At 36.4% G+C, this 21662-nt stretch overlaps 1 protein-coding gene across 1 annotated transcript; it reads right to left on the reverse strand.

The window, feature by feature from the left end:
• Nucleotides 1-13774: 13774 nt before the first annotated feature.
• On the reverse strand, nt 13775-21444 carry RAD51AP1 (RAD51 associated protein 1). The gene is made up of 8 exons (XM_088523354.1): nt 21125-21444; nt 20821-20870; nt 19360-19486; nt 18459-18568; nt 17398-17472; nt 16251-16406; nt 15226-15339; nt 13775-13980 (listed from the first exon to the last, which is right to left on the reverse strand). Exons 1-8 carry the CDS (start codon nt 21442-21444, stop codon nt 13853-13855), a joined length of 1080 nt encoding a protein of 359 aa, XP_088379480.1. The 3' UTR covers nt 13775-13852.
• Between the last annotated feature and the right edge of the window lie 218 nt (nt 21445-21662).

Consider the following 21662-nt stretch of genomic DNA (forward strand, 5'->3'; position numbering starts at 1 on the left):
TGCAGATCAAATAAGACATGACTGAGGTCACCAAGTGCAATCGTTGCTCAGTAAAAAGGTGCAGAAATATGCGAGGGTGTTTGAAAAGCATCTAAAGGTTTAATTCCTGTAGAAATGTCAGCTGGAACACAATGGACTGAAATAATTTCTACAATGAAAATACAAGGCAGGATAATGAAAATACAATGAAAAAAGACAGGATACAGTTGCAGGAAAGAATGGAAAGTATAAAAATGAGTTAAGTTCCAGGTTACCTGACTGATATTACATACATTTTTGTGGCAAAGTGGTTCAAATGATCAGGGAAATGAGAAGGCGGTGGTTGCAAGTGGAATGAAAATCTAAGAGAGAACTATAATAGAATACGGCAAATATTTCCCTAATATGTTGCTAAGTGCAGCATTGAAAAGTTTTGTTACAGAACTTGACTTCAGAAAGATAATAAGAAAAGTTTTCCCAGAGTGATCTCGAAGAATGAGTATTTTTATGTGAAATTATTTCTGGCATTTTCTCCTCCCATTTCTGCTCCTTAGAGTGATGATTTCAAAACTTGTTTGCAGTTTTTGCTGAATTTCTCAATGTCTTCCTGGATATTCTTTTTTCTCTTTGAATACACCCAATAGCTTTGACTGTCAAAATACCATGATCAATTCTTCTCTAACTCAAACGCTCCAACTACAAAGGTAGTCATCATGGACAGAGAATACATCTTTTGTTTTCCTGTTGTTCTATATTAGCTTATACTCTCTTTCATTTAAAGAACAAAATTCAAAGATGTTCTGAAAATTAGTTATTCTAAAATAATAAAGTATTTAAAATTAAATGTGCCTTAGGAAAGAGGAAAGCAGTAACTGCTAAGCTGAAAAACCTCTGAGAAACAAAATTTTTGATGAGGTTCTTGATCCTATTGATCTTTACACAGATAATTTGTTTTTGTTTGTTTGCTGTATAGAGGAGGGTGCAAACAAGGATGGCAAATGAAGAGGTGGAAGGAAGGTATACAAACAAAACCACTTACAAAGTCTATCTTCAATGACTAATGTATTTTTCCTTAAAACTGTCTGTACCATGGGTTCAGTGGCAGGGATACGCACCCATGTAAGGAAATGTAGATTTGTGTAGTCATTACTGTACTTGCTTACTTGAGTGTCTACATACTAAAATATCAAAAAAAAAAAATTAAAACTGTTAAATGCTTCATCTGAAAATGATGGAATTTTAATAATTTTGAAATCAATGCTTTTTTTTCATTTTAGGTTTCTCCCTTTTAGGACCTTTTTCTTTTTTTAATAATTAGTTAAAAATAAAGAACAAGCAACTGTTTTTTGTAAGTTGATCATATATATATATTTTTCCTGTAGATTTATTCACCCCAAGAAAATGCACTGTCTATGTCACAATCACAAAAAGATTTAAAACTCTGGTCATTACAACAGAAGTCTTAAAACCACTGCTGAAAAAATACGTTAGACTAGCTACCTCATCCCCTCTATACTTAGTTCACATTAGAAATGCATCAAGGGAGATTTTTTTAAAGCAAGAACTCATTTTGCTTTTCTGCTAAATAAGGAATTAAACATAATTGAACAACATAAAACCCTGTAGTTTGCAAAAGTTTTATCAGTGCGAAACAACCTGAAAACATTTTATCATTTTTCCCATGTCTGGATAATATTAAACTGATTATTTCTCTTGTACGTTTAAAGACCAAAATAGTTTTCATTCAGCATTCTCAGTAGCATTCTCCTCTCCTAAACCTCAGCTGTTTAATATTAGTCATCTATCTTTAGTTGTTGCCTTCAGTCAGTGGAACGATAGAATATATCCCACCCTATTCCATTAAGACACTTAGGAGGAAGCAACCTTTGAGGTGAATCCATGTCTCAACTGATTACTGAGGATAACCACCTTAAACCAAATATCTGATTTTTGGATATTTGTATTTAGGTAGGACTCCCCCAGCTCACTGCATTGAGGTTAGAGTTACCCAAAAACGAGTCTCCTTTTGCTTTACAAATCTAAACCACAAACCTGATTGATACACTCGGGCTGTGGGTTCCTACTCAAAATCACAACAGCTGAAAGAGTAAGTGGAATGGAAAAACCAAAACTCATTTTTTCTCTCCAAAATCTGCACGAGGCAAACTGAATTGCCTGACATTTTTGTGAACTATATCTAACCTATCGAGAGATTTGATAAGGAAAAATGTGGGCATTTCACATCAAACTTCCGGATGAACTGACTTATCATTTGAATGAAGCAGAAGTTATACTCCTGGGAGCTTCCTCCTGCCTCCTGTTAGATTATTGCTTCATATGTCATTGCCATTGGTTCCGGCATCAAGTGCCATCTAGGATATCCAAGACACCTTGCTGGGATAGCAGACATGACACTTTTATGATCAGCTGGACCCTTTCGCATGCTCAGTTGGAGCATGCTCAGGTCACACAGACTAAGCATCCTAAATGCCCTAGACGTATACCTTCAGATAGTTTTCAAACCAATATACTTAGAGCAAATGAGGAAGGAGAGGAAGTCTTTTAAACTTACAGAGAAATATATGCTGCCATTTGGGAAGACACCTCCGATTACAATGTCAGATCCAGGTAACTCTCCATGCGGGCTGAACCCAAATGCCACCCAGCCAGGTGCACGGACCTGCAGCTCAAAAGTTATCATCTCCTGTTCATTGTGGTCCCAGCGGAGGTGGACTATGTTGGAAGGATCCAAAAAGCTGGAAAAACGCAGCAATGCAGGTGTGGCCTGACCAGAACAAAGCCATGGAATGAACAAGAAGAGGAGCATACCCTTGATTCTTGTGAAAAGATCTACTAACATCCTCAGCACTGTTGTATGTTCTGTGCCTTGCTGATCCCGTGGGCAACTGGTACATGGGGATCAGCTTATATAGAAGTGTGTAAGACTGGGCCTGTTGCCAGAAAGGAGGAGTGGAAAATGGTTTCTCTCCTGCATCCAATTTAACAGGTGGAAAAATAAACACTTTATAAAATATATCCTGGCAGCCTGCCCCAGTGAGATGGGTACAAGGCCATCCCTGTATTCTTTATAAAATTTTTTTATGAGATGTCTTGTGCTGTGTACCCAAAAAAAAATAAAATCAGCAAAGCTTTTACTTTCTACCCAGGAAAACCGTTAGCTGCTAAATACTGGCTAGCTTTGCTCACAAAGGAAAATGTGTTCTGACTAACTTGTCCTTGTGTCTGAAATGCTGCAATGAACCCTTGATGTGCTACTCCATTGCCTGTTTTGATGACTGTTAATAAGTCTGTTGGGTTAGAGGGCTCCAGTAGTAGGAGTGGCGAGGTGTGGTTGAGTAATTCTGCATCGAGGTTGGGCTACAGTACACCCTTGGTGGGAATGTGTGGAAGGAGGAAAGAACACCACCTCACTAAGACCTTTCATAGAAATGATGTGAAAAACAAAGGGTCCTAGTGGGTATCTAACCAGTTCTGCCAGGGAATGGCTTATATTAATCTACTGAGTGTGCTCCCAAAATGATGAGTAATGCAGGAGGGACATCTGATTTTCAGGGATCAAGCTTAAAGAGTGTATACAGACTTCCTGAATCCCAGATTACTATCTACAGTCTTGCTGTATTCAGGAAGTGTATTTTTGATTCCTTTTGTAAATTAAGTAACACAATAGCAACATTTAAAATATTATTTGCCCTAGAGACATTCTTCTGGGGGTACTAGGAAGGACTGAGGGCTATGGTAATTTAAGGTGATATTTCAAGGCTAGAACAACATGGAGCTATCAAAACTGACTTTGTTTTGGATCTTCTAGAGAGTTACATAAAGATAAAATTAAATATGACAGGAGAGGGAGAAAGTAAAGGGAAAGTACATGGCTGCATTAGGATGCTTTGCAGAATACCTGAGGTGAGAAATATTTATTGTTGCATGCTCTATTCAGCAGGAGAAAAAAAAAAAACAAAAATAAAAAAAACCCACCTTCTGACATGGAGGGTACTATGGAGATTAGAGATGCAACAGAGATGCTGCTGGAAGGAGTGGCTACCCAGTGACTACAAGGAGAGAGGGTTTAGTTCTGTGACAAAGACTAGAGTATATGTTTTTGTTGATGGAGCAGGATGTGGTATCAGCATGATACCACAGGTATCAGGCTGAGAGATATGCGAGAGATATCCAGGAACAGGAAGATAAGGAAGATACCACAAATTGGCAATTATCCTACCAAAGAAGGTTATAAAATGCTAGAGAATCTAGATAAGGGAAAGAAAATAGAAAGCCTTCTTTTAGAAAACTAAATGCTCATATAGGAGCTAAGTGTGAAAAGAAAGAGGAGGATCGCATAATCAGCTAAACCCCAGCTCTCCCCCAGATGAACAATTACTTACTTCAGTGCAAAACAGGAAGTAATGGGATTCTTGTTATAACAAGCTGAAGCAATCTGTTTTTCATAATACATGACTTTGTGTTGAGGTTATTTAACACCTTTGCTTGTTTTCTAGGTTAATGTTAAATAAAATATTCCATTTTGCAATAAAAAGTCAGAGTCTTGTTTTTGAAAAGGATAAAGAAATGTCAATGTTCATCTTGGACAACTTGAGCCATCAAATTTGGAAACCCAGTCTAAGGGCTTTATTTGGATTTCCTTTATAATCAATGACGGATGGAGTCTAGCCTGATTTAGATCAAACATCTATTTTGCTGTTCACTTAAGTAAATCGAAAGTGTAGCTTTTCTCCATCTTTTAAATTTCTTCTCATTCTTTTAGTAAAACTATCCAAAATTCTCATTTATTTCTTATTGTCCCTTCCTGCCAGGTGAAAAGACACCCCCAAAACTTGCGTAATGAGACCTTTAGGGTAGGATTTAGTTTGAGGTTAACATCCACAGAATCTAGGAGGGCATGAGTTTCCTGAAAGTACTGTCTTATTTCTGTTAGTCCTATGTGGGTGTCTTCGGCATACTAGGACATCTAAAATGGAAATTTATGTCTGTGTTTAAGCAACTGATTCATGCCTGCAGTGACAATAGACAGCCTGGACAACATATCTATGCCTCCCCAAAGTGAGGAATTAATGATGGAAATGAACAGCTTATTAGAAACAGATACTTCTGTCAGTGTTCATGAGTGAGGACAACCAAAAGAACCTATTTCTCATAGTTTTGACACTTCTGTTGTGATATAGAATAGGAACAAAACTGAACTGTTTAAAATGGTTGTCTTTTTGTACCAAAAAATGCACTAGGCCTAGCAATCACTTAATTATGACCTTTCTGATAAAAAAAAGAAACAAAAAGGAAAGCAACATGACCACCCTCTCAGCTTCTCTGTCAATTCTCTTTGGAGACTGAAAAATCCTGCTGACTTTAATCAGTTCAGTCTAACAAATATTTACTTATTTATCTTCTTCAGGAATGTCTGAGTATATATATATAGAAAGTCTTCTTCTTTGGAGATATTCAAAACCCACCTAGATGCAATCCTGTGCAACGTGCTTTGGGTGTTCCTGCTCGAGCAGGGTGGGGTGGACTAGGCAATCTCTAGAATTCTCTTCCAACCTCAACCACTCTGTGATTCTGCGAAATATATAGGATATATCTGAAATAAAGGTTTGATACATATACATACTTCATGGTATGCAAAAGCTAGCATAGCAAATGATTTTTACTTTTAGTTACCACCGTTGCTTCAGGACAGATGATTCCCTATTTATTCATGCCAATGTTACAGAGTTCATAAAATATTATGTGTACATTGTACAATGTGAAATCAAAGCAAAGAAAAAAAGCAGGAGGGATAGCTCCAAAAATTTTGCTCTAGTTTTCTTGTACTTTGTTCTGAGAGCTTTTTAGGTACCTTGATCCAGCAAAGCAATTGCTAATCTCTCTCTCTTTTTTTTTAATTTACTACAGATGGATACCACTGCACCGCTGTGGCTCAATTTTACCCTCAAGTAAAGGAAAGTGCTTTTTTATTGTTGTTGTTATAAAATGGGAAGTACTCTATTTCCTGATTAAGCTACAGTAGGTGCAAGCACAAACCTCACCATTGTCACATATTGTTCTGAGTTGTATTTGGTGTGCATATGACTTTTGGTTAGGGGATTGAAGAGCTACCAATAACCATGTACTAAATTTGCACATATCAATCTGTTCCAACATAAGATGGCATTTAAAAATTAGTGAATTATCTGAAACCAATGTACAGGTAACGCCTCACACTCAACTGCATCTTTGTGTTATCTGGATTCATTTTTTTTTAAGATTGTGGTATCTTGATGAAATGAGTTATCTTAATGTCTTCAATGAAAAGAAATAATCTCTTTATTGACCTCAGACAAACTAACTTCAGGTGGAAGAACATGTGGAAGAACAAGGCACAAGAGTTAACAATCCTCATGGTCTTTTCTGGGCTCTGTCAGTTACTGTGGGTGTAACTTACTGCAATGATACTTACCTAGGTTCCTAAGAAAGGCATTAGAGTGTAATTTTTGAAAAATATGTTATAATCCTGGAAGGCAGATGGACTTAGCAGCATGCATTATAATTAGTTTTTACAGACATTTTTTCGGAAATTTCAAATGGAGAAGAAATATAAGCATTTGCTCTATGAACAGTTATGTTCTCACTGCTTGATTTCTTACAGTTCTGCATCCTTGATCCTATAACCAGTTGCATCAGTGCCGGCTGTTACAACTTCCATTCACCCCAGCATCGTTATTTTCCCTCCACTTCCCCTATTGGTCACATACCATGATACCCATTCTAATCATAAAGCCTCTCAACCCAGTTATTTCCTCTGCAATATCCCCAGCTCCTTCCATATCTCACATCCCCTACCTGCCTTTGCTTGCTCTGCCCTTTGGGCAAGGGACCAGTACACACTCAAATAGTGCATAAAGATGTATGTCTAGCCAGGGTTTCATAATGCTTGATTGTGCAAAGAGACAACTGACTAAAGCCAAAAAACGGTTGCAGTAGCAAAAGGAGAAAGCAGCAGCTTTTCCCTCACTGCTTACACTAATAGGATCTCTCTTCTACTCGACATCAAGTAGAAGATAGGCATGCCAATGAGCTGAAGACAAGCCAGCCGTCACCTAAGCCTCACTTCTTGGCAAATGCATCTAAAAATAAAATGTAATGTATCATGTAGAGGCAAAATGAGATCTACAAATTGGGATTCTCAGTTAACTAAATGGGTCACTCCTGGTTTTCTCTAAGCAAATATACTCACAAGCACCAAGTGCCAAGATCACTTGTGAATGGCACCAAGGACAAGTTGGCTACTGAGCCCACCTCACATCTCTGTGGTTCTTCGTTAGTAATGATGTCTTTGGACAGGGCTTTTATACCTCCAAGAGTCACCAGCTCTTTGGGCATGGTCCTTCACTTCAGAACTTTCTGACTTTAGTCTCCGTAAATCTTAGGCAAAGTAACTGCTCGAGGCCTCTTTATTGCATGTTTGGAATATATGCTTGCTCTGCTTTGAGGATAACAGGAAAAGGGATGGCATGTGTATTACTGCTACCCTCTGGCTGTGAGTTTGCAGATTTTTCACTGATGGACCCTTCAGTGTGCTGTGACGCTATCAGAGTGTCAGGTTTATGGTTTGTGACATAAACAACACATTCTTCAGCTTTACTGGGGAGTAGTTATCAATACAGGCCATTCTTTCAACCTCTGCTTTTTCTCTTAGGGCTAATACATATATACATTTCCACTCATACTGCGGTCATACCAGTCCTAATAATTCTGTTACAAATCTCTACATAAGTTGGGGAGAATTTTCTTCTGATTTGTCTAATATCAAAGTTATCCAAAACTATATAGAAGAAAGGTTAAAAAAAGATACTTTTGCCACCACAAGTGTTGAGTGAATCTTTTTTCTGTCTGGTAATTTAATCTGCAAAACATGCATATAAAAGCTAATCAAAACTATTTATGAAGTCATGACAAATATATCAAGTTGCTTTGGACAAACAGACTGGAACTGAATTGGGAAATGAAAAAGGAAAAACAGTTCATTATTTTTGAATATTTGAATATTTTGAATATTTGAATTCAAATTTTATGTGTCATAATGTGTTTTCATTTAAAACTTTGTTTTATTCCTCTGGGGAAAAAAAAATCAGCACCATCTAATAGTGTTTTCTGTGTGACCTGAAATGACTTCTAATTACAGGAGCTTTTTTTCTTCATTGAGACAATGAAGATTCTTACAACTTGAACAAATGAAGAGGAATATTAAAAGCAACTGTGAAAAAGAGAGAGATTTTTTTAAATGTAAACACAAGTTTGCTTGCGTTTCTTTAGGAAAGTAATATTCCAGTGCTAGCAAGAGTCTCACAGTTAGTTCTAAAGAGGATACTAAGTATTATCCTTACATAAGCCACAGGTAACGCTGGAAAAGGCACGGGACCAACTTCTGCTGCCAACACACAGTACAAATTAGGAGACATTTGAAGCCTACTCCACCTCTGTAAGATGTCACTATTTAAGGCAACATTGGAGATGTGCTAAGGGCCCTGACAGGTGTTTTTGCTTTTTTTTTAAAAAAGAAAAATATATATCTGTTTTCAGGTACACGTGGCCCTGCCTCCCAGCAGTCTGGAACAGTTTTCATATTAGTGATTAGATATGGCTAGCTAATTGGCTATAACAGTCTAGTACTTTTCATGCTGGTGAAGACAAGAGAATTGACAATTTTTTTCATCAGGAAAAAATGAAGAAATTATTTATTAGAGGAGAAAGGAGAAGACAAGAGTTTTTAGCTTTCCAGTCAAATCAGGGAGCATTGTTTCAATCTTGTGACAAAGCTGCCTATTCTTCCCTTCTGAGGGCTGCATCTACCCTTAGAGATTGAGTACTGCAGTTCCTGTAGGATTAAATTCTGAGTTGCACATCTGTTTTTTGTGACCACAAAGGGAAGTACTCTCGTAAAATAGATTTTAAGTTGCCTATCACTTAGAAGATCTTCAAAAAGGTCCAAAGGGTGCAACAGGATAGGGTTGTCTGAGACAAAAAGGACTTGGAATTATTTTATATCACACTACCTTTGCTTTCTTTCACAAGTGTAAGAGCAAAAGAATATTTCACTAAGAAAGCACAGATTGTAATCAGTGTAATTACTTGGAGTAATTACCGAGTGTTTAAATACAGTTTAGAATCATAGAATGCTTAAGGTTGGAAGGGACCTCTAGAGGTCATCTAGTCCAACCCCCTGCACACTCAGGGTCACCTAGAGCACGTGGCACAGGACTGCATCCAAGCGAGTTTTGAAGATCTCCAGAGAAGGAGACTCCACAACCTCTCTGGGCAGCCTGTTCCAGTGCTCTGTCACCCTCACTGTTGAGAATTTTTTCCTTAAGTTCCTGTGGAACTTTTGATGCTTCCGTTTCCGGCCGTTTCATCTAGTTCTGTCGGTGGCCACCACTGAAAAGAGGCCAGCACCATCCTCCTCACTGCCTCCCTTGAGAGGTGCTTACTTACATGATCAAGTCTCCTCTCAGCCTTCTCTTCTCCAGGCTGAACAGGCCCAGCTCCCTCAGTCTCTCCTCATAGGACAGATGTTCCAGGCCCCTGATTATCCTTGTAGCCCTACGCTGGACTCTCTCCAGCAGCTCCACATCCCTCTTGTACTGTGGGGCCCTGGACTGGACACAGTACTCCAGATGTGGAATTTGAATTTACATTTTTTCATTTACATTTGAATTTAGCAAATTTCAAAATTTGCTATTACAATGACCTTGATATATAGTGAGTAAAATCTGTTCACAAGTTTTCAGCTTAGAAAAGGAAGATTAATTATTACCTCAAGAAATGCTTTCTTATTGGACATTTTCATTTACTGAGGGTCAAACTGTGGCATTTAGTGTCTGTTTCTTGTTGTCAACAGGTAGAAGCTGCTCTGCTCTCTGACATAATGGTGTTCTCCTTTGGGTACAATGAGTGAGACAGAGCTTAGCTGCCATCCTGCCTTTCTCTTACCTTTTTGGGTGTTTTATATGTGTGAGGGAGCACTGATCATTTTATCCCTATCTCCCTACCATCTTCCAGATGTATCCGAGACAGAAAATGTTATACTGCTCATACACTGAAGGAATGGCATGTTCCTCATAATGTTTTTCATTCTCCACATTTTACTTACTCCATTCTTGTAATTTTTTCCATGTTTGAAGACATGCAAGAATAAGAACAATCTTTAGGATTTCTTTTTTTTCCTCTCGCACCTGAAGAGGATGAACTAATTTTTCACAACAAAAGAAGCTATGTGAAGTTTTCTTCTACATTCCTCAACAATATTCTGCAAGTGAGAGAAACCTGCCAGGACTGCTCCTAAATTTCAGTCATGATACATTAAAACAAACAGACAGCTATAAATTTGAAGCTCAAGAAATATGTTTTGTAATTCACTGCTACTAAAATGCCAATCTATCTGTGAAGTAGAGTAGCATTAATTTTCCCATTTGTAAAGGGGGAGCAATGGGGCAAATGAAAGTTAAGCAAGTTACCCAACAAAGCAGCAGTTAGAGTCAGAAGATGACTTGTTCCATCTTAGTATTAAATGTTCAAGATAAGCAAATTCTTTTTTTTTTAGTTAAATTGAGAAGAAACCTATGCAAGTAACATTGATTAGATATCACAAAACTTTATATCCCTAAAATTAGATTAATTCCACTCTTTATACCTTTTACTGTGCATCTCCTGCACTGCAATGCATCTTGGAAAGGCTCTTACAGTTGTGACAAACAGATACCTTAATTTGATTTGAAGACATTCTATTCTTCCTTCACAGTCATTTCATGCTGGTTTACATAATGACACAACATATAGACAAACCATAAACTGAATTCTGTGTGTCTAGCCTTGTGAGGGCAGAAAATGAAATATTACCAGTGCAGGCTGATGGAGGGAAGATGAATACTGAAATTTCCCAAAGAAATTGAATAGAGGTGTCAGAAAACACTGATACTGTGTTGCAAGCCATTTCTGCTCTATCTGCCGTAAAAAAGCCTATAAAGTAGGGCAATATTGCTTAATCAGTTCAAAAGGAATGGGTGATGTAATGTTTTGCATACTTCTACTTAGAAAAAGATCCAACCAAATGAAACACCTTTTTAAGTTTGTTGGAAATTGAAAACCCAGCTGCTTGATTTTTGAGTTCTTGAGAAGTTATGATTTACAAGAGAGTGCAAAATGTTGGGATATGATTAAGTCCAGTTTCTAAAATTGGAATTATTTGGTAAGAAGCGGGTTTTTTAAAGTTTATTAATGGCACTTTTCATGGTTAGGATTTAATCCTCTCCAAGAATAACAAAATCAATAACGCTTTCCAATTGTAAAAGGGCTGAAAAGATAAGAATCATGAATGCAATTTTACATATGAGAAATCTAAAGCATTGTGTACTAAGGATGTAATCAAAAGTAAGGTAATCAAAACTTTAGGATATACTTCTTAATGTCTGAGCAAATAATAATGGAATTCAAACAGGAATGCGATACGCAGCGTTTTTCCAAACAGTTCTTCAGCTGTACAAAGCCATCAAGACCATACTTCTAGGAAACAGACTGGGCAAATGAAGAACTCAATCAGAGCTCAAACAGCATATGCAAAAGCATCAAAAAGCGTTCTTAGGACTACTTCGAGAACACAAAATATGGTTAGTTATTCCTGGACTCACAAATTGAAGCACATCAGGAGTCACAAGGGAAGTGGGAATTGGACATGGACTAACAGGAACTTAATTAGATAAGCTGGTTTAAATTTAGTGGGGCGCACACTGAAATGTACCTTCTAAATACATCGAAAAGCCAAAGGCAAAGGTGGTAGGCAAATAAGTTAATTATCTCGATGAAGAAGAAGTCTTGGCCTGAGACCTTGCAAGACTCTCCTTTCAAGAAAGAACTCCAGCACAGGTCCCAGATCATGGAGACTTAAAAATATAACTTTTTAAAAAAATAAACCACAAAGCCTCTTACAAAAAACCGAAAGATGAATTGATTCTTTTTGCAGAAAACAACATACTCTAGGATTCTAAAACCCACTTGCTTACCATTTATGCAGAAACTGATAAAATATTCCTGTGACTTAAAAAATGCAAATATTTCCTAACTTTTCATTAAGTTTTCATTTTATATTATCATCTTAGCTCTCCTTCACAAATATTTAAATAAGGATTATCCTAGTTAAAATACTAGATTGACAGGGCACAGTACAATTCATCAATTTGCCTTCTTTCTAATATTCAGTAGAGTATTCTAATACTGGTTTCTAATACCCATTTTTCATTCCATACAGTAAGAATGTCATAAATGAGTTCTAACATATGTACACCAAAGAATAAACACAAAAAAAATGCCAACCACTATTATGTTAGGCTGGGTTCTTCTATTTTTTTTTTCATTTGTAAGTAAGAGTTATTGAAGAAGATGAAATCACAACTGTTTTCACTGCTTCTTTCTCTTCCCATAATGACAAAATTCCACACATGTAAAATCTGTCTCCATAAAATTGTTCACTTTTGTAATTTAATCCAGACATTACTGTTCATCTAATCCAATCCTGTTTTACAGGTCCCCCTCCACAAATAATAGTGTAGAATATTTGATGATTTTTATCAGTGAGCTCTCTGGAATCAAATTACATGTTGCTTTCCACAGTTCCACAGCACTGACACCAATCAAATAAAATCAAACTGAACTGCAAGTATTAGCATATTTTCTGACATGCTACGAAATCTTTGAGGACTTGGTGCAAGCACAATACATTTATCAGTTTAGCTCAGTATAACTGCATAATCAATCCTTTAAGACACAAAAACGTATAGCATTTGCTTTCTTTTCTCTTTTTCTTCCAAAGAAGCATCGATAGTGTTAGCTCTCCCAATATAAACATTAACTCTCTAATGAAGCCAATTCAAACTCTCTAACGAAGGCTACAGACAGCCTTTTAGATATTCCACCAGCAAAACAAATGTTTGCAGAAGCAGCAACTTTAGTTTTTAAGTGTACTTTTAGAATACTAAGGGAGCAGACTTCAATGGTCTTTTTACTCATTACACTGTAATTTGTTTTTATATTCTTGACAGGCCCAATGGAAGAAGAGCTAACCCTTAGCACATTATTTTCCTATGTTTCTTCTGGAAAGATAAACCAATTCACATTTCATAAGGACCAGAAAATGCAGACAAAAATCTATGTCAAAGTGAAAAAGAGATTCAAAAAAAACAGAACAACAACCTGAGATTGGATTGATGTTGACTTCCAATAGCATTCACATGTAAAATTATTTGCAAGACTATAGCTAAAACTTAGAAATGACTTTCAAAAACAACTATCATGATTAATCTCACATTTATTTTACTTTTTTTTTTCCAAAAATACGTTCTAAATAGCATTCATGTATATAAATATAATACATAAAAATTAATAAAACCCAAGTACAAGATATGCAAATATTAACTACATTTGAGGAAAAGTAGAGACAATATTTCCACGAGAGTGGAAAGTGATGACTTGACACAGTGCAAGTGTCTAGGTATCAGAGAGCTAAAATGATCACAAACATGTCTCCGAGAATAATCCATCAAAATATTGTGACCCAAAAGTCACCAGGAGTAAGTAACTATTCAGGAGCACTTAAGAATGCCTAACACTTTTCAGAATAAAAATTCATTATGCTCTCAGACATGGACAAAAATGATTGCCCCACAAACAGATAATGCCACTAAACAGATAATGCCATCTGCTTATAAATGCAGAGCAGAAAATGAACAGGCAGTAAAAACATTCCCAAAGTCTTTTCCACTTCTTGGAAGTCTTTTTCTATTTCTTCAAGTAGCATCTTGTCACTGACCATTCAACTGCTAGCTGTACTTGGATGCAGTGGCTTGACTCTTGCTAGTCTAGATAGGCCAAGCCTAAGACACTGTGTAGGTGACTTAATGGAAACATATTTCACTGAGTTATTATTGCTTCCTGATGCAGCTGAAATTAATTTAAAAACAAAAATAAGGTGTAAAAAAAAAAAAAACAGAGAAAAAATAAACATACAATTGCTATCTTTTTGTAGCGTTCATAAAATATTCCAAAGGCATTGCAAAACGGTCCTAATAACACAGCACAGAAGCCTATGAAAATCAGCATACAAGCAGGCTATTTAGCCCATGCAGAGAGTATTGAAATATTGAATATTGTTTTAGTAACCAACAACACACTGGAGTGATACCAATATACAGTGCTGGACAACTACAGAACAACTGTTCTCAAAATGCAATCTGGCATGCAGTTTTTTTCTATTCCCTACAGAATGAGAGAAGGGACCACAATATCAAGGGGGAAAGAAAGCAAACAAGGGGAGGCAAACAGAAAAGAAACGTTTGCAGAAAACGTGGGTAAATAGGAAGGAAATTATAAAAACTAACAGGACTCAGAACCATCACGTTTAAATACCACAAAAATATATTTTACATAATATTTATTTATATTTTTTTAGAATAAGTAATGCACTAGCACCATGCACTAGAGATAAAGTTATCTAGAGAAGTGACCACAAAACAACCTCTTGATTAAGATTTGTTCCATACACTGAAAAATCACAGATTCACAGAATGGTTGAGGTTGGAAGGGAACTCCTAGAGATCATCTAGTCCAACCCCCTGCTCAAGCAGGGACACCTAGAGCATGTGGCACAGGGCTGCACCGGTTTTGAAAATCTGCAAAGGAGATTTCACAACCTCACTGGACAGCCTGTTCCAGTCCTCTGTCACCATCACAGTAAAGAGGTTCTTCCTCATATCGAAACAGAACTTTCTGTGATTTAATTTATAGCCATTACCACTTGCCCTGTCACTGACCACCAAGAAGAATTTGGCCCCATCCTCCTTACATTCTCCCATCAGGTATTTATACATACTTATAAGATCCCTTCTCAGTCTTCTCTTCTCCAGGCTAAACAGGCCTAGCTGGCTTAGTCTTTCCCCATATGATAGATCTATCCTTAGATAGATTATTATCCTCTCAACAAACAGGAAATAAGGATGCTAGAAAACAAAAACAAATAAAAAAACCCCACAGCAATACCTTCAAAGAATTCTAAGGTGAGAGGAATAAGTTGAATGATAAAAGGGCAGTAGTTGTACTGAAACACTTTTTGTTTGTATATTCAGAGGGAGCTTTCTACAAACTGAAGTCAACCACTGTACCTGCACATAGTTAAACTATTGCATATACCTGGTGGTATCCATTTAGGTTTCTTGGATGTTGCAGGACATGATGTGCATACAGGTTTTCCAATTGGTTCTGAACAACTCGACATCATCTTTTGTGCTGTCTCAGATTTTAGCTCTGTTATTGTGAAGTAGAAAGTACAGGTAATACTCAGCTGGAAAATAAGACTGGCCTCAGAAAAATTAACCTTTAAGAAAGAAATCATCACACTGCACAACAGTACAGCACAACCTCTTAGAACTGATTGGAATGAAAGTACATTTACTAGAGTGTCACCAAACAGCCTGTTTGGTTACAGCTGTTACACCTGATATTTCATTCCTGGTTTGAAAATAAGCATCACAACAATTTTTGGTAGTGACACAACAGATAGTAAATCTAAGCAGGAAGAATCTTCTGTCATATCCACAAAGGCTCTTATAACTAAAGCTGAATTTAAACTAAGGTACAGACTGCAAACTCAGACCTAAATTAGAACATATTATCTAGTCAGAAACATGAGTAACCCTAGGAAAATAATTTTCTTAATCTACCTAGTTGAAAGTAATTTGGCTTTGCAATAGAGTGACAATTAACTCTAAAATGTATACATACTTAATTTTTTTCAGAAGTGTTTAGCAGCCCTAGCATTTTTTAGCATTCTTGGATTTCAAAATCCACAGATTGGACAGCAAAAACAGGCCCTGAGATTATAACAAACTTTAAAAAAATCCTTTAATCAGTGTTTTTTTCTTAAAAACTAAATATAGTTCCTCTGCTTGCACTGTACACTAAAAGGCCTTTTCTTCTTTCAGAACTTTTTCTCCTTTGAATTTTTCTTTACTCTGCATATCATCTCTTTTTAAATTATTCTTAAGAACAGACAGTTTATCAGCCATTTTTATTTATTTCTTCGGGTCTTTTTGCCACGATAATTTTCCATATTTAAAAATAAAGTATGATATATATCAAAAAAGTGACTACCGTGCAGAACGAAAAGGTACTTTTACTATAAAAAAGACGATTTCAAATTCATAATACAAACTTACTTCTAGTTTTAATACTGGGTTTGGGACTTTCCTTTTCTCTTTCAGCCTGCAGCTTTTGCTTAGTTTCCTTTTTATTTCCTTTAGCTTTCCTCTTTTTCAGAGCAAAGTCTTCATCGTCATCTTGACTATAAACTGAATCTTCTTCTGAGTCCTCACCTACAGCAAAGAAAGGGGGTCTCAAGCTTCACATCACCTTTACAGGTAATATATCTTAATATGACTGTGGTGTTTTCTAATCACATGCTGAACATAAAGAATGAGCACTTAAAAATATAATATAATAAAAGCGAAAGAAATGATTGCAATACAAAATATATATTTAGGATTTTCTCTTTATTTTAGTAACTCAACACCCACATACAAACTGCATACAATAATGCATTTAAGAGTTTACTTTGCGATCAAAATATCTATAAGCACAATATGAAAAAATCTAAATCATTTGGCATTTTTGATTTTTACATAGTTTTAGACATGAATGTATAGAGTGGAATAATGGTAAAGACTTAAAACATTTATCATTAGCGAAAAACAGACATTAGCCAATCCTAATAAATGTTTTTCTATCAATGGGATTACTTGGATTATGCTCAGATATTTTCTTTCACTGATCATTTAGAAATAATTTCCAGTAACCCTTGCAGTAAGGTACAAAATAATTACTGAACTCACATGGCGAACAGAAGAGAGACCTTTATCTTACTTTCTAGGCATTCAGTAACAGGCCACTGCCAGAAGCAGAACACGAGACTAAACTGACCTCCAATCTGATGCAGCAGTTTTTTCTGAGTTTTGAGAACTAACAGAGGAGGAAGGCAGGCTACCTTCTTCTCTAACAAGTTTAGACAATGCAGACACTAAAATTCCTAACATTGAACACTTTTCTAAAGTCATTGTTTTGACTCATTGTGTCAACATCACAAGTCGATTGCTTTTTGCGAAGTATTGGTTTTCCAATTGAGAAACATTTTTTCCGAGTGGGAATATTGTTTTAATTAAAAAGCATTCTTCAAAACTAAGCAGAGTTTAAAATAAAGATTCTTTTTCCCTCTAATTGAAAACAGAAATTTATGGAAACAAGAAACATGCATTTAAATGCAAATGTACAGACACTTCCTTGAAAAGATGAGATATGAAAACAACTTACCTAAAAGTTCACTCTCTGTAACACAGTTGGAAAAACAGGGTCTCCCATGCACGTTTTCTGATTTGATATTCTTACCTGTTATAGGCCCTGAATAAGAATAAAAAGGAAAAAAATGTTAGGATTATAATACTATCTCTATTAAAAAGGGAAGATAATAAAAAATGAAGAAAGTCAACAAAACCATACATTTTTGCGCATCTTACAGAAAAGTTATTTTTCTCATATGAAAACCACTAGCAGAAGAAGACAGGCCTAGAAATTCTTATTTCCTAATCATACACATTGAAAAAATACATTACTTTCAATATTTTTTAAATATTGTAAACTAAATTATGTTATGGCCAAACTCACTACAAATAAACAAAGGCTGCATGGCTCTTTATCAATTTACTAAGCACGAATGCAATTACAATAAGGATTATTTGCCCCCCCTTTTTTTTTTTCCACTTATCTTTTCCCCTTTCTTCATAATTTGGAAGCAAATGCTAAATTATACCCCAAAAAAACGACAAAAAACTACAATTCTTTTATTTTCCTGAAAAGGTTAAATCAAGGAAAAATCTTTAGTACGCAAAACATACAGTGTGATAATCTGAGTCTCATGTAAGTGATGTCAAATTCTCTAAAGTTTAAATTTGTATTTATTATATGAAACTGAATCCCATTCACCTCCACTCCTATTAAAGTTCCAACTAAATTCCAACTAATTTTGACTTAAACTGGAAGACTGGCTACACAAATGGCTATGAAAATCAGGTTCTATGAAGGAAAGTTTTCATTTATCAGAAAACTTTATCCACCTAGGAATTTCAGAATAATAAACATCATTCAATACATTACATGCTTTGGAAACTCTGAAGTATATATTTTAGAGAATGAAAAAAAAATCTGTAATTTCTTTAAATAAACAGATCTAAATTTAAATAAATAAATATATTGAAATTGAACCCATATAAAGTACTTATTTAAATTCGCAAAGCATAGGAAGTGAGTGTTAGTATGAGTTATGATAAATTGAGTTACGTGACCAAGGAGAAGCTTATACTGAACTGTAAAACAACCTTTTTCTTTTGAGTTTTGTACCCCACGGACATTTGCAGATGTTTCTTTGACAGATAAGGCTAAAGCAACTTCCAAATCTCTTCGATAAAGTTTGTCATCCAAGGATATCCTGAAATAGTAAATAGGCTACATAACAAAACTATGAAATGAGTGCTGCAGAGCTATTTCTGACTTGCTTAACTATAAATTCAAATGCCTTTACAAAAACTAGCAGGCAATATGTACTTTATAAGATACCATACTATTAATTACTTCCTGGAAAGTCTTAGGCACTCTAATAGACTAATAATTGAAAAATACCATATTGAAAAGTATTATGATTATGAAGCACTGTACACACATTAAATAATATGTGGTACTGAAAAATGTTTTTACATTTGCTTTAAATACTGCCCTGAAATGGAATATTTACTCAAAAAATTACTATCTAAATATTACATTTTTTCCATTGAAGACATATTTTCTATCAAACTTTTTTTTTTTTAATCAGACAGAATTATCTTTCTCAGGTTGAGATCCTAAGGAGATTTGACATAATCCAAATTGTACAATATTGTTTTGTACTGTAGAAATATCAAGATATGATATCACCTTTCATAATTTAATTATAAACCTGCTTCTGTACATTGGCAGGCAGTATTCTGGAGCTTTCTGGAGCTTTCTGGAGCTCTTAAAGGCAAGTGATCGCTCACTACTATATTTGGGCAAGTTTTCTTGACTCTGGTGTAAATACAATACCTTTGATTCACAAGTCTACCAATACATCTGAAATTGTTATTACATCAACATGTTAGTTCTCTTGGCTGTTTAAAATTCTAGGAAATAAATGAAAGAAAAGGATTGCTGTTGAAATCCAGTTTCTGCTTCACACATGGTTAGCCATAGCTCAGCATCTCCCACCTTTTACTGGGTATCTCCTTATGTGATAGAGTCAATTTTTTGTGTGGCTTTTTCTGATTCTCTTTTTTGTCCCTCTTCAGTTCTTTGAGCTGCGTTCTGGGTACAGCTACATATGCAAAATCTTCATCTGCTGAAGAAACAGTAACAAGCTTTAACTAGTTTTCTCCATAATACTCTTCTATGGCAAAAAGTCATCCAATTAATTTCACCATACACTGAAAACAGACCAAACAGTTGCACATACATAGATTCATTTCAAATTATTTGTATTTTTAAAGAATAATCCAATGTTTTTAAAATGTTTTAAATGAAAAATTAACACCATTTCTTTTACATATTCTTTTAAGAGATGACAATTTTGTTTTTTATTACCAATATGGCAATAAAGCTTCAATCTCCAATGTTTTACCAAATTTCCAAGAATTGAAAGTTCATCTTTTGATACAATGAACAATGATCATTTTAACAGTAATCACTGTGATGGGTGAAATGGTCCTCTAAATGACTCTTACTCTTAAAAAAAAAAAAAAAAAAAAAGTAGTTCTTCTCCTTTTCTTACCATTTTCATACTATTTCTTACCAAATGCAACATAGTTCTCCAATTTTCATGGAAAAACAGAAGACTCGAGACCTGCCTTTCTTCTGACTGAAAACATTGCTGATCACATTGCAAAATGAGGACAAACAAAATAAATTCCAGCACTCCTTAAAGCAGAAATTATGCAAATCATTAACACTTCTTTAAAAAAAAAAAAAGCATCTGAGCAATATGAAGAAAAGGGACTGGACTCTTCTGTAATATTAAAAATGCTCACTCACAAACTGGATTATGCACATGACTCAGAAAGGACTTTCAACACTATTGACTCAACTCAAACTCTTCCCTTTATCCTGCAAACAATACAGGAAAAAGAAAAAAGAAAGTAACCAAACTGATTACAGTAAATGTGTCACATGGAGAGACAAAGGAGAGCATTAATGAAAATTACTTTCAACAGTCCATTTTTTATTTCACTAAAACTGAAATTTAACCTCTGTGTCTTTATAAGCTCCAGAATCACCATAATACAGAGCTATGGAAGAAAGTGTATTGACGTACAGATGATTCAAAAATACATTATATTCTGAATTACAACCCTGTAAACTGATCATCAGGAGGACATCAGACAAGCAATAATCACTGAAAACTGAAAAAGGGAAAGACATTAATTTTTCCGTGATAACAAGACACAATATATTCACCAGTGCCATAACATATTTTTCTTATACTCTGGCTTACAGCCATCATATCCTTTTTGAATTAGGGTTTATAACAATGAGCCTAAACTACTTTCAGCAAAAACCATGGCAGTCCTGTCATTAAAATCAAAATCATTAAAAAGAAAGACTATCCACCCATAGGTTCGGTGGTTGTGCTTTAGTGTTTACCTTTTTTAGTATGGCTAATAACAACCGACTTACAATCATTATCCAAATCCCCAAACTCTGAATAGTCAACAATTTTCTTCTTCCTGTAGAAAAGAATACACACTGTTAGTCCTCTCCGATTCAGAATCTTGATTTGCTCAATTTGGGGAAAATTATGAGAACAAAAAGAGAGAGAACAGTATGCTATAATCTTTGCATAATTTACTGTTACTTAAATGTTCTTTCCACATAGCTCTTAAGTTGCTTCCTACTTTGCACTGCCATTAGCCCCAGTGTTCAGATGAAACGGGAACATCGCAGTCCAGTGCCCAGCCTCGCTAGCTCTGCCGGCTCTAACGGACCCCCTGAGGCAACGTCCGTTGGACGCGCACTGAAGCCTTTCGAGGAAACGTCTCTCGGCGCTGCCGAGCCCCTGCGCTTCCTGGGGAGGGCGATCCCCACAACCCCTTCCGCGCTGCGCGGGGTCGCCACACGCACCTCCGCACCGGCTGCGCCATCGTCCCTGCGCCCCGCTCCGCGTGGCGGCCCCACAGCTCTCTCAGGCAGTGCCCACTCCTCTTTCTCCAGCGCCGCGTCCGAGCATGCCGCTGCTGCCCACTCCCTGTTCGGCTCCGGAAACAGCAGCAAGGACTTAGTCTCGTAGCCAGCTCGGCACATTCGCCACTAAGCGAGCGGCTGGGAGAGAGTGAGGCGGCAGACTCCTCACACCCGAATCTGCGTCTGCAGACGCGTAGCTTCGACAGGAAGAGCAGGAGAAGGTCCGCCTCCCGTGTTTCGTCTGGCGGCTGGACGGGAGCGCAACGCGGTGCCGGCCGCTTCCACTGCCATGCACAGCGTTCAGGTGAGCCTGGTAGAAAGGGAAGTCCACCCCCGCC

Source organism: Tinamus guttatus, unplaced genomic scaffold (genome assembly GCF_059628265.1).
Source record: "Tinamus guttatus ecotype Peru unplaced genomic scaffold, ASM5962826v1 Tinamus_guttatus_pri_ptg000182l, whole genome shotgun sequence".
NCBI lineage: Eukaryota > Metazoa > Chordata > Aves > Tinamiformes > Tinamidae > Tinamus > Tinamus guttatus.